This window comes from Helianthus annuus, chromosome 11, assembly GCF_002127325.2.
Source record: "Helianthus annuus cultivar XRQ/B chromosome 11, HanXRQr2.0-SUNRISE, whole genome shotgun sequence".
Lineage (NCBI taxonomy): Eukaryota > Viridiplantae > Streptophyta > Magnoliopsida > Asterales > Asteraceae > Helianthus > Helianthus annuus.
Window position 1 is genome coordinate 102614507 of NC_035443.2, and position 12946 is coordinate 102627452.

Consider the following 12946-nt stretch of genomic DNA (forward strand, 5'->3'; position numbering starts at 1 on the left):
AAGTTTGACTCGAAGGATGGTTTGATGAAGGTTTTGGAAGGAGGACCATGGTTAATACGAAAAGTACCGTTATTTTTGAACATTTGGTCACCAAAGGCTACCTTTAAAAAGGATAGTATTAAAACGGTTCCAATATGGGTGAAACTACACAATGTGCCGATTTCAGTTTATACCGACGATGGCTTGAGCTTGTTGGCTTCGAAGCTTGGGGTCCCTAAAAGGCTTGATTCCTATACGGCTGATATGTGTGTTGAAAACTGGGGAAGGAGTAGTTATGCCCGTGCTATGATTGAACTCAATGCTGATAATGAACTGAAGGACCATATTACTATAGCTATACCTAAAATGGATGAGGAAGGATTCATTATGGATCAGATTAAGGTCGAATATGAGTGAGGCCTCAATGTTGTAGTGTATGATGTTTGTTTGGACATGATGATAGTACGTGTAGCAAGAAGCCTAATGGCAAGTCCAAAATGGTTTCTGTTGATGAGGAGGGTTTTGTTACAGATAAACGGAAGACGGCGAGATACTCTTTTCCTCAAAAGAAGCAGAAGCCAAAGGTGGTGTATAAACCCAAGGCTAATAAGTATCATGCAAGTACGTCAGGATCGAAGGGGGAGAGCTCAGCTACTCTGAACACTAATACGGTTAATGCTAAGTCGACTGGTGATGTGAATTGTGGGGCCAGAATACAACAACCAGATGAAGTTAAAGAGTTGAATCCGACGGAGATGGCTGAGTTTATGAGTGGTAATCTGAATAATGAAAGTTCTGAGGGGGCTAGCACTCCCGGTGACAAAGGTTTTAATGGGTAGCTTAGCTTCATGGAATGTAAGGGGTCTGAACCATCCCCTGAAACAAAATGAGGTTCGGTTACTTATTACTGAAAATCGGTTGAGTGTTTGTGCCATACTTGAGTCTCATGTGAATGATGACAAGCTGGATAAGATTTGCAAGAGGGTTTTTCAAAACTGGAACTGGACATCTAACGGAGGTGTTTGTGATAGGGGTACGAGAGTGATATTGGGATGGAATGCTGATGATATTGATCTTATGGTTGTGTCTCAATCGGATCAGGTAATACATGCTCAGGTGCTCTTAAAAGCTGTCCAAAAGAAGATTTTATGTTCCTTTGTGTATGCAGAAAACAAGTATCAGGATAGGAGGAGCCTGTGGGCTGATTTATGCAATTTTAAGGGCCTGACCCAAGATACTCCTTGGGTAGTAATGGGGGATTTTAACGCTGCTTTGAATATGGAGGATTTTCTCACGGGTCCGTCTTCCCACACAATTGCTATGAGAGAGTTTTATGATTGTGTTCAAAATACTGAGTTGATTGATGTAAAGAGTCATGGGCTACATTATACATGGAATCAAAAACCAAAGGATGGAGTGGGAATGCTCAAGAAGATTGATCGTATTATGGGTAATGTCAAACTCTTAGATGTTTTTCCGGATGCTTATGCTATGTTTCAGCCTTTCCGTATCTCAGATCATGCTCCTGGCATCCTGAGATTAGCTTCTATGGCTACAGTTCGGCCTAAACCGTTTAAGTTTCCAAACTTTATTACGACAAAGCCTGAATTCAGTCAAGCCGTGATGTCCGAATGGAGTAAGAGTGTGGAGGGTGCCACCATGTTTTCGGTGGTAAGAAAATGAAGAACTTGAAACCTCATTTTAGGAGGATCCTACGTAATCAAGGTAATCTCCATAAAAGAGTTACCAATCTACGGAACCAGCTGGACCAGATCCAAAAGCAGGTGGATGCTAATCCATTTGATGCGGCCCTTCAGTCCTCGGAAGCTATCTGTCTTAGAGATTTCAAGTCTGCGGCTTACGATGAGGAGTGTTTTTTGAAACAAAAATCTAAAGTTCAATGGTTATGTGCGGGTGATTCAAACACGTCCTACTTTCATAATTGTGTGAAAAGTAGGAATGCTAGGAATAAAATTAACTGCATCAAAGATACAAATGGGAACCAGTTTGAGGGGGTAGATGTGGCTGCTGCTCTGCTCGCTCATTACTCAGTATTCATGGGCACAGAAGATCATGTTGTTAATTTGGATGATGAAGATCTTTTGTCAATGTTTTGCAAACGAATGTGGCTGGAAGTATGGCCAGACAGGTCACCGATGATGAAGTCAAACAGGCGATGTTCAGTATAGGTGAGAATAAGGCTCCAGGTCCAGATGGATACACTTCAGCTTTCTTTAAGAAGTCTTGGGATGTTGTGGGTGGTGAAGTTACTAAGGCAGTGCTTGATTTCTTTATTAACGGTCAAATTCTCAAACAAATCAACCATACGATCCTAGCTTTGGTACCTAAGATTGATACTCCAAACACGGTGCTTGATTACAGGCCGATATCGTGCTGCAATGTATTATATAAATGCATCAGCAAAATAATCACTGATCGCCTTAAAGGGAGTTTGGGTTTTCTAGTGAACATCAACCAGTCGGCGTTTGTTCCTGGGAGGAAGATATCTGATAATATTCTTCTTACTCAGGAACTTATGCATAATTATCACGTTGATTAAGGCCCTCCAAGATGTGCTTTGAAGATTGATATCCAGAAAGCATATGATACTGTAAGTTGGTCTTTTTTTGGAAGCAATTCTAAACCGTTTTGGTTTTCACCAAAAAATGATTTCATGGATCAAGGCTTGTGTCACAACGGTCTCGTATTCGGTTAGCATTAATGGTGAGCTGCATGGCTATTTTAGAGGGAAACGGGGGCTAAGACAAGGAGATCCAATGTCTCCATACTTATTCACGTTAGTTATGGAGGTGTTATCTCTTATGTTACAAAAGATGGCTTTAAATCATGCGTTCAGGTTTCATAGTCACTGCGCTAAACAAAAGATAATTAACGTTTCGTTTGCGGATGATCTGTTTGTTTTCGTAAATGCTGACACGGGGTCGGTTCAGCTTGTTCGAAATGTCTTGGAGAAATTTACTAGTGTCTCGGGTCTTGTCCCTAGTTTGCCGAAGAGTACGATATTCTTCTGTAATGTTCCATGCAATATTAAAGCTGACATTCTGAGTCTGTTGCCGTTTCGTGAGGGTTCTCTACCGGTTCGTTATCTTGGGGTTCCCCTAATTTCCGCTAAACTCTCCTTCAGAGACTGTAGAATTCTGGTGGAACGCATGGAGAGAAAGGTAGATAACTGGATGTCTAAAACATTATCTTTTGCAGGTAGATTGCAGCTTCTCAACTCTGTTCTTGCAGCTATGTATACGTATTGGGCGTCGGTCTTTATCTTGCCAATGCGTATTGTTAAGGATCTAGAAAACAGAATGAGGAGGTTTCTTTGGAACGCGGGTACTCCAGGGAGTATTCGGTCTAAAGTTGCGTGGAAAGACATTTGTAAGCCTAAGGATGAAGGTGGTCTTGGACTCCGTAGTATATCGGATGTTAACAAAGCCCTCATGACGTCGCATATTTGGAGTATTATCACCAACAGAGAATCTCTGTGGGTCCAATGGATCCATTCTTACAAGTTAAAAGGCAGGAATTTTTGGGAGATTCAAAGCCGGGGTAGTTTGACTTGGAGTTGGCGGAAGATCTTATCCATACGTAGTTTGGTTAGACCTTATGTTTGGATGTCGATTGGTAGTGGTTCCCAGACAAATGCTTGGAGTGATAATTGGTGTTCGTGTAGTCCTATCCGCAATTTTATTACTCCTAGAATGATAGCACGTGAGGGTTTTAATTTGCAGACTACAGTTGCTGAACTTATAGATGGTGATGGTAATTGGAGGTGGCCTCAGGCATGGTTGGATTTATTTCCGGTCCTCATAAATGTCACGGTTCCTGCTCTCGTTCCCGATTCGGAGGACAGGTTTGGATGGAGTAGCTTTGAAGGAAAAATTGTTCACTTTAACTCTTGGGAAGCATGGAATAACTTGCGGGTAAGGGAAAACAAGGTGGCATGGGTAAATATGGTGTGGTATGGCCAATGTATACCAAAACACTCGTTTCATCTTTGGTTGGTAATAAAAAACAAGCTGAAAACCCAGGATAGATTGGCGGCGTGGGAAGCGGGTAGTGAGACCAATTTAATTCTTATGTGTTGTCCCCTATGCAAGTATGGCCGCGACTCTAGAGATCATCTCTTCTTTCAATGCTCTTTTTCGGCTAAGATTTGGAACATAGTCAACAAAAGGATCGATATGGGGAATGTGAATGATACGTGGAGTTCAATAATGGCGTGGATAGAGCAGCATGCGAGTTCAAAGAGGCTGGAACATATTGTCTGTAAGCTTGTTGTAGCGGCTACTACTTACTTTATATGGCAAGAACGAAATAACCGGCTGTTTTCACACCTTCAAAGGAGGGAAGAGACAGTGGCTCAAGTGATTATTGATATGGTGCGGCTTCAGATAATGGGTTTCAACGTCGGAAGAGATATAAACCAGAGGAAACTCTTGGAAAGATGGGAAATTATGGAAGACGACCCGGGTTAATTGCAAGACCTAGTTGTCTAGTGTGTTGCGTTATGTAGTTTTTTCGGGTTGTTTGGTTTGTTCTTTGGTTGTGTGTTGGGTTGTGTTTTTTTATGTTGTCTAGGCTTGGTTTGTCAAGTCTAGTAGTGTGTGTCAAACTTTTGTCGCACCATGTTCTTTGATTCTTTTATAAAATTCACTGGGGTAACCCTTTACCCAAAAAACATTTTCTTTAAACTTACAAGTCATGAACCCTAAATCAATAAAACCTATGTATCTCACAGGTATTTTTATGCTGACGTACCTATTTTCACATGTGTTTTCAGGAGATGATGCATAGGATTGAGCAAGATACACTTAGGCGGACTTGGGCCTTAGTGACAATAAAAGATGCAAGACTAGTTAATTATGTTGTGTATTTCTATTTTTAAGACATTGTAACCTCTATCAATTCAATAAAACAAAACTTAAATTTTCCATGTGTTATGAAACAATGATTCTGTTACAACACTCCCCGACGTTTCCGCCATGATTTGTTGTTTTACGTGGTCGGGGTGTGACAACGAAGCCCAAAAATTTGCCTTCCTCCATACCAAAAGAACATTTCGCTGGATTCAGCTTCATGTTCACGCTCCTTAGAGAATTAAACGTCTTCTCTATGTCCTTTAACATCTGGTCCTCCTCAGGACTTTTGATCACAAGATCGTCAATGTATACTTCGATTTGCTTTCCGATATCTTTAGCAAATATCATGTCCATCAGTCGCTGGTAGGTTGCGCCAACGTTCTTGAGCCCGAAGGGCATATTTGTGTAACAGAAGATTCCAATGTCAGTGCGAAAAGCTGTCTTATCTTCGTCTTCCAGCGCCATCTGGACTTGATGATACCCCTTGTAGCAATCTAAAAAACATTTCCACCTGTATGGCGCGAGAGAGTCTATCTTCTTGTCGATCTCAGGCAATGAATAACAGTCTTTGGGACATGCCTTATTGAGATCTGTGTAATCGACACACATTCGCCATTCATGGTTTGCAATCCAACTTTGGTAGTGTACCTACCTCAGTATACCTGCCTTCAGCAGTTCACAAACTTGCTCATTCATGGCCTTAGTCTTATCCGCTCCTAGGTTGCGCCTTCTTTGTACCTTTGGCTCGAGGGAAGGATAAGTATTTAAACAATGTTCAGTGACGTCGCACGGGACACCGGTCATGTCGGCCGGAGTCTAGGCGAAGATGTCCATGTTCCTGAACAGTAGTTGTTTGAGGTGCGTCCTGATACTTGGTGAGATTGCATGGCCTATCGTCACCGTCTGTTCTGGGTACTTGCGGTTCAAGACCCATTTTTCTGGCTCGGTTGTTGAAATTTTTGCTGCTTTGACTGGGCGCGCATCCTCTGCTGCCATCACCTCTTTCTTTGCATAGATAATCGCCACCCACGTCTCGGTTAGGAAGCCAATGTGACAACTGGCACAAAACCGGTAATTTCCGTACTCTTTAATTATTATTTAATGACTGCAATTATGTGCTTAAATGTCAGTATTGACTGAATACATGCTAAACAAGTGAATTCATGCACGTTGTAAACCACAAAATATTGCTTATCGCATAAACGAGAGCGTTGCGTCAGAAATACTAGTAAACTCACCGGTAAGACACACTGTGTCAGCAGAACTGCAGAAAGCAGTCAGACATTAGAATTAGGGCCTAGGTGTAGGTCCAACGACAAGAATACATTAAAAACCCAAGAAGGGTTTATGTATAAACTTTACGGAAACTAAAATACGCACTTTAAGTGCAAAATTTTATTAAATTCAGCACAATTCAGCTTTTAACAACATAAATATTATGCAGAAATTACGTCTTATCATCCAGAATATTTCCTTAGGTGTTGGGAATTGAAAGGGGTACAAGAAAGGTACTTAAAAGACACTAAAAAGTGTAATTTAGCGCTTTAACGAATCGGTACCTAACCGAACAACCGGATATTACCCGGAACACCAAAATAATGCTAGAAGCATTGTTTTTATTTTTCTAAGCTAGTTAGGGTCCCCGAATACCCTAACACCCGTTATAACTTACAACACACACCATACACTAAATAAGCTCCTAATTTAACATAACTATATCTTAATCATCTAGTTAGAAACAAACCGAATACCCCCCCCCCCCATAACCAAACTCGGTTAGTAAGAGGGGACAAACACTTACAACATTGATTATTTTAATCCCCTTTGCTTGATATCTTGACAACATAATACCCTTTGGTTAATTAGAAAGAATTGGCCTATAAGTATAAGCATATGTCCATCATAACCTTCACCACACTTAAACAAAAATCAAACTCCTCTCTCTCCTTGCTCCTTTCGGCCGAGAATCACAAGCACACCACACCCATTTTTCAATTTTGATCAAGCTATTCCAAGTGTACTCAAGTGTGAAGGATCTCATACGAGGAAGCCCGGTGCTTGCGGTTTGCCAAGGACCTCTCTACGACGCTTTTAACCACCCGTTTTTCAACTACTTTCTTCCCTAGCCTCGAGCTAGTAGTAAGTGACTCTAAACGCCTTCTTGATCTATTCTAAAGTGGTTAATAAGAGATTTGTCGGTTGAAAATCATGAACACTAAAGATCTCGAACTAAAAGTCTTGTAAAATGATGAACTTGATGGATAAAAGGAAAGTAATGGTGTAAAACTTGTTAAACTTGTTTTGTTATGATTATTTTGTGTTGTTTAATGCTAGTAGTAGTTTGGATCGCCATCTAACCTGGCTAAGTCATGTTCATATAACATGAACTAGTGTATGTTAAAATATGAAAAGGACTAGATGATGAACACTACTACATAATAACATGAACTTGTGTAAAAGTAATTTTTCTTGTAAAATGAAGTTCTAAACTTGTAGATCTAAAGATATACAAGTGGTATTTTCGAAGAACCAAGTGTATGATGAAATCATGTTTTAAGGCCGGATCTTCCATAAACAAAAGCTGTTTTTTTTTTACTCTGCTGGGTCGTGTTCTCTCTAGTCCTTAGGCAATTTTGGCGAGTTCTGCTTCTTCTTGTTCCCAATTTCCCTTGTTTTTTCTTGTGATCTTATGCATAACAGTCTGTGATTGGATCTTGTTCTTGCAAGAATCTATAACGAACTCGTTAGCATTCGGGATCAATTAAGAGCTAGGGTTTGTTCATTTGGTTTTCTTTACAAATCGCCGCCCTAGTTACATATTCTAAAACCCTAATTTATTAATCTAGTTGCCATTGATTGCGGTTAACTGAGTTTAATTTAGCTAGATTGATGACACTTGATTAATCGACCAAGGGTTGAGGTTTTGTCCTAGGGTTTAAGGATTAACGGTTCTTGTTTGATTACGGATTCTTCTTGGTTTGGTGATAGATCTCTTGTTTTCGGCCGGATTGGTTTTCCTTGTTTGCAAAGATTGTTTTCTTGTTTGAAGAAGTTTTGGTGTGATCGGCTAGTTAGGGTTTTGTTAACGGCTGATTAGGTTACGTGTGCATGTGAAAGAATTTTGCAGCTGCATTCATGGAGAGAAATCGTGACCCGGGATTAGAGGATCTAGGGTTTCAATCCTTTTCTGAACGTTTGCATGGGGATGTTTTCATTCGTGCTAGTGATCCGAAGGTGGTGAGTATTCCGGACTCTATAGGGAAGCCGTCCTTGTTTGCTAAGTCTATCAATATTGACGGCAACCCTATCTTGCCCCGGCGTGGTAATACGAATGTGATCAATGTTATTGATGAGTTAGAAAAGATTACTGTTCCTGTTCATGCTGAGGGGAGTAATGTGGACCGTAGGGAGGATACGAATATTTTTAGGTCAAGTCTTAACTCGTATGCGGATAAGGTCAAGAATACTGTTCACAACAAGAGGGAAGTTAATTTCAGGTGGATGGAAGCGACTGAAACATGTCAAGGTGCGGATGTAGTCATTCCTCGTGAGGTAATTCGGAAAGTTCAGGATAAGTTTGAAAATGTTTTGTATGGGTATTTCTTGGGTAATCGTCTTCCTTTTCCGGTAGTGGAATACTACGCTAAGAATGTTTGGGCTAGGCATGGGTTTTCTAAACTTATGATGAACTCGGAAGGATTTTTTTTCTTTAAATTTGACACTAAGGAGGGTATGTCTAAAGTGTTAGAAAATGGGCCATGGTTGATTCGGAAAATGCCTTTGTTTTTGAATGTTTGGACTCCTACGGTCAGCCTTAGAAAAGAGGGTATTAAGACAGTGCCAGTTTGGGTTAAATTGCATAATGTTCCCCTTGCGGTGTACACGGATGACGGGTTGAGCTTGTTAGCTTCTAAACTAGGATCCCCTAAGCGGCTTGATGGTTATACAGCTGATATGTGTTCAGACCACTGGGGTCGGAGTAGTTTTGCCAGGGCTTTAATTGAAATTAATGCGGATTCTGATATTAAGGAGTGTGTTACGGTTGCTATTCCTAAGCTTGATGAGGAGGGATATGTTACTGAAAGTATTAGAGTAGAATATGAATGGAAGCCTCAACGATGCTCGGGTTGTTGTGTTTTTGGGCACAATGATCAGTCATGTCCTAAAGTTGTGAACAATAAGAAAGATAAGCAAGTTGTGGTGGACGAGGATGGCTTTGTTACGGATAAAAGGAAAACGGCTAGAGTAGGAACGATGCCAAAGAAGCAGAGACAAAAGTTCATCTATAGACCAAAGGTGGCTAATGCGGGTGCCAGTTCTTCGGGTACTAAACATGACAAACCTAACAATGCCAATCGAGATAGTGTGGAGATCAGAAACTCATTTGAAGCTCTGAATAGTACGGAGGGGGATGTTCGTGTGGTGGATAATGAGAAACATTATGATTCGGGTCCACAGGCAAACGTTGGTAATAAACATGGTTCTCTTCAGGAAGAGGAAGTTGTTGACAGAGTTCCAACGGAAATGGCTAGCTTTATGTCTAGCAAGTCTGTGGGGAAAAACGCTGAGGGGGCAAGCACTCCCGGTTTGACGGGTTTAAATGGGTAGTATAGCTGCATGGAACATTAGGGGTTTGAATCGTCCCCTGAAACAAAACGAGGTTCGGGTTCTTATTTCTGAAAATCAACTTAGTGTTTGTGCGGTTTTGGAATCTCATGTCCATGTGAATAACTTAGACAGAATTTGTAACAAAGTGTTTCGTTCTTGGAGTTGGACGTCTAATGGGGGTTTGTGTGCTAGAGGTACTCGTATAATTCTTGGATGGAATACGGATGATGTGGACTTAATGGTTCTTTCCCAATCGGACCAAGTTATACATACTCAGATCCAATTTAAGGCAGACAGGAAAGTGGTCCTTTGCTCCTTTATTTATGCTGAAAACTCTTACCAAGCTAGGCGTGTGCTTTGGGAGGATCTTTCCAAGCATAATAGTTTGGCTCGAGATAAGCCGTGGTTAATTCTTGGTGATTTTAATGTGGCTCTTAGCCTAGATGATTGTTCTTCGGGCTCTTCTAGCCTATCTATTGGCATGAGGGATTTCTATGACTGTGTCAAGCAGTTGGAGATCCTAGATATTCCTTGTCATGGTATGCACTTCACATGGAATCAAAAGCCGAGAGAGGGTATTGGTGTCTTGAAGAAGCTTGATCGGATCATGGGTAATGTTCATCTCCTCTCTTTATTTCCGGACGGGTTTGCTTTCTTTCATCCTCCTCGCATTTCGGATCATACACCTTGTGTGTTTAAATCGTCTTCGGCTCACCGTCCTAAGCCGAGACCTTTTAAATTTCCGAACTTTATAACATCAAAGCCGGAGTTTATGCCAGCTGTTATTCAGGAGTGGTCAAATAGTGTAACGGGTCATACTATGTTTTCGGTGGTCACGAAAATGAAGAACCTCAAGACAACTTTTCGTAAGATTCTCCATAAGCAGGGTAACCTTCATGAACGTGTGTCTTCTCTCCGGAAACAACTTGATCATATTCAGCAGCAAATTGATGCTAACCCATCGGATTCTTGCTTGCGTGAGTTGCAATCTTCGTGCCTTCGTGATTTTCAAGTCGCGGCTTATGATGAGGAATGCTTTCTTAAGCAGAAAGCCAAGGCTGATTGGCTTAGTGCGGGTGATGCTAATACTTCGTATTTCCATAAGTGTGTGAAAAGTAGAAACGCGAGAAGTAAAATTTCGTGTATTATAGATGCTCATGGTAACCAGTTCGAGGGTGATGATATCCCGGCTGTTTTCGTTAATCATTACACGAATTTTTGGGTACTTCGGACCAAGTAGACCAGCTTGATATTGATAATTTGTTTGTTAATTCTCTCTCTAGTGATGCTGCTAGTCATATGGTTCGTCCGGTGACAAGAGAGGAAGTTAAAAAGGTGATGTTTAGCATTGGGGAAAACAAGGCTCCGGGGCCTGACGGGTTCACATCAGCATTCTTTAAACATGCTTGGGACACTGTGGGTGAGGAGGTTACAGATGCAGTGCTTACCTTCTTTGATAATGGCCAATTGCTTAAACAGATTAATCACACGATTATTGCTTTGGTCCCTAAAAAGGATGCCCCTAACTCGGTTCTTGATTATAGGCCGATTTCTTGTTGTAATGTGCTATTCAAATGCATCAGCAAAATCATCACGAATAGAATTAAAGGCAAGTTGGAAAGCTTGGTTAGCATAAACCAATCGGCTTTTGTCCCGGGTCGTAAAATTTCCGATAACATACTCCTCACGCAAGAGCTTATGCACAACTATCATACCAATAGAGGTCCCTCTAGATGTGCTTTGAAAATCGATATTCAGAAGGCATACGATACAGTTAACTGGTCTTTCCTGGAAACTGTTTTAACGAGGTTTGGGTTTCATCGGAAAATGGTGAAGTGGATTATGACATGCGTTTCTACGGTTTCGTATTCCCTATGCATCAATGGTAACATTCACGGCTTCTTTTATGGGAAGCGGGGCCTTAGACAAGGGGACCCCTTGTCTCCGTATCTGTTTACGCTTGTGATGGAAGTCTTGTCTCTTCTTCTTCAACATGCAGCGAGAACTCATGCGTCGTTTAAATTCCACTCTCTATGTGCTAAGCAAAGGATTATAAATGTTTCGTTCGCGGATGATTTATTCGTTTTTGCTCATGGGGATCGGTCTTCGGTTAAAGTCTTAAGGGATGCTTTGGGTTGCTTTACAAAGATTTCGGGTTTGGTTCCTAGTGCTCCAAAGAGTACGATTTTCTTTTGTAATGTTCCTAGCCAGGTGAAAATGCAAATTCTAGGGTTGATGCCTTTTCAGGAAGGGTCCCTTCCGGTTCGCTACCTTGGAGTTCCGCTGATTTCAACCCGTCTTGCTTATAGGGATTGCAAAATCCTGATTGAGAGAGTTAAACGTCGTATTGACAATTGGATGTCTCGATCCTTATCTTTTGCGGGTAGACTTCAACTGATTAATTCAGTTCTGGGTTCTATGTATACTTATTGGGCTTCTGTATTTATGCTTCCGGTTCGTATTGTTAAAGAGCTTGAAAAGTCTATGCGTCGCTTTCTTTGGAATGGTGGCGCTCAGGGTAACGCTCGTTCTAAAGTTGCTTGGTCAAATGTTTGTTTGCCGAAAGATGAAGGGGGTCTGGGTGTTCGCAGCATTAATGATGTCAATGTTGCATTACTGGCTGGCCACGTTTGGAGTATTATTACTAATCGTCCTTCTCTTTGGGTACAATGGATTCACTCCTACAAATTGAAAGGTACGAACTTTTGGGAGGTGACGAAACGGGGTAGTATAAGCTGGGGATGGAGACATATTCTTGCTATTCGTGATCGCATAAGGCCTTATGTTTGGATGTCTATCCGAAGCGGTAGGCAAACGAATGCTTGGAGTGATAACTGGTGTTCTTGCAGTCCTCTAAGATCATTCATCTCTCCTCGGGCAATTGCTAATGCGGGTTTAAATCTTCGGTCAACGGTTGCGGATATTATAGATGATACCGGCCAATGGAAATGGCCTCAAGCTTGGTTCGATATCTTTCCGGTGCTTATAAACATCCCTTCTCCGCATCCGCTTGTTGAAATAACTGATCGATGTAGTTGGAAAGATTTGGAAGGGAACCTTTGTCATTTTCGGTCGTGGGAGGTTTGGAATACTTTGCGACGTAGGGGTGATAGGGTTGATTGGGTTGAATCTATCTGGTTCAGCCAATGCATTCCTCGGCACTCTTTTCATTTATGGCTAGTGATGAATAATAAGCTAAAGACACAAGACAGGATGGCTACTTGGGAAGCGGGTAGTGCTACTAATCTGATTCTTATGTGTTGTCCTCTTTGTTACCATGATCGGGATTCTAGAGACCACCTGTTCTTTCAATGCCCTTTTGCTACGAAAGTTTGGGAATCTGTAAGGAAAATGGTCAACATGGAGAATGTCAATAACACATGGTCATCGGTTATGCAGTGGATGGTTCAAAATGCAACCACTCGAACGATCGATCGGATTGTTGGGAAGATCCTTATTGCGGCTACTACATACTACGTATGGCA

The 12946-nt window shown here is 41.4% G+C and overlaps 1 protein-coding gene across 1 annotated transcript; it reads left to right on the forward strand.

Annotated features, from left to right (window-relative positions):
• The first annotated feature begins 9699 nt into the window (after positions 1–9699).
• LOC110888173 lies at positions 9700–10701 on the forward strand. Its single transcript, XM_022135712.1, has one exon. It carries the CDS (start codon positions 9700–9702, stop codon positions 10699–10701), a length of 1002 nt encoding a protein of 333 aa, XP_021991404.1.
• Positions 10702–12946: the final 2245 nt, after the last annotated feature.

What these genes read in the sequence shown, in the direction of transcription:
- LOC110888173 (XM_022135712.1), top strand. Translation starts at nt 9,700, where the DNA reads ATGGTTCTTTCCCAATCGGACCAAGTTATACATACTCAGATCCAATTT.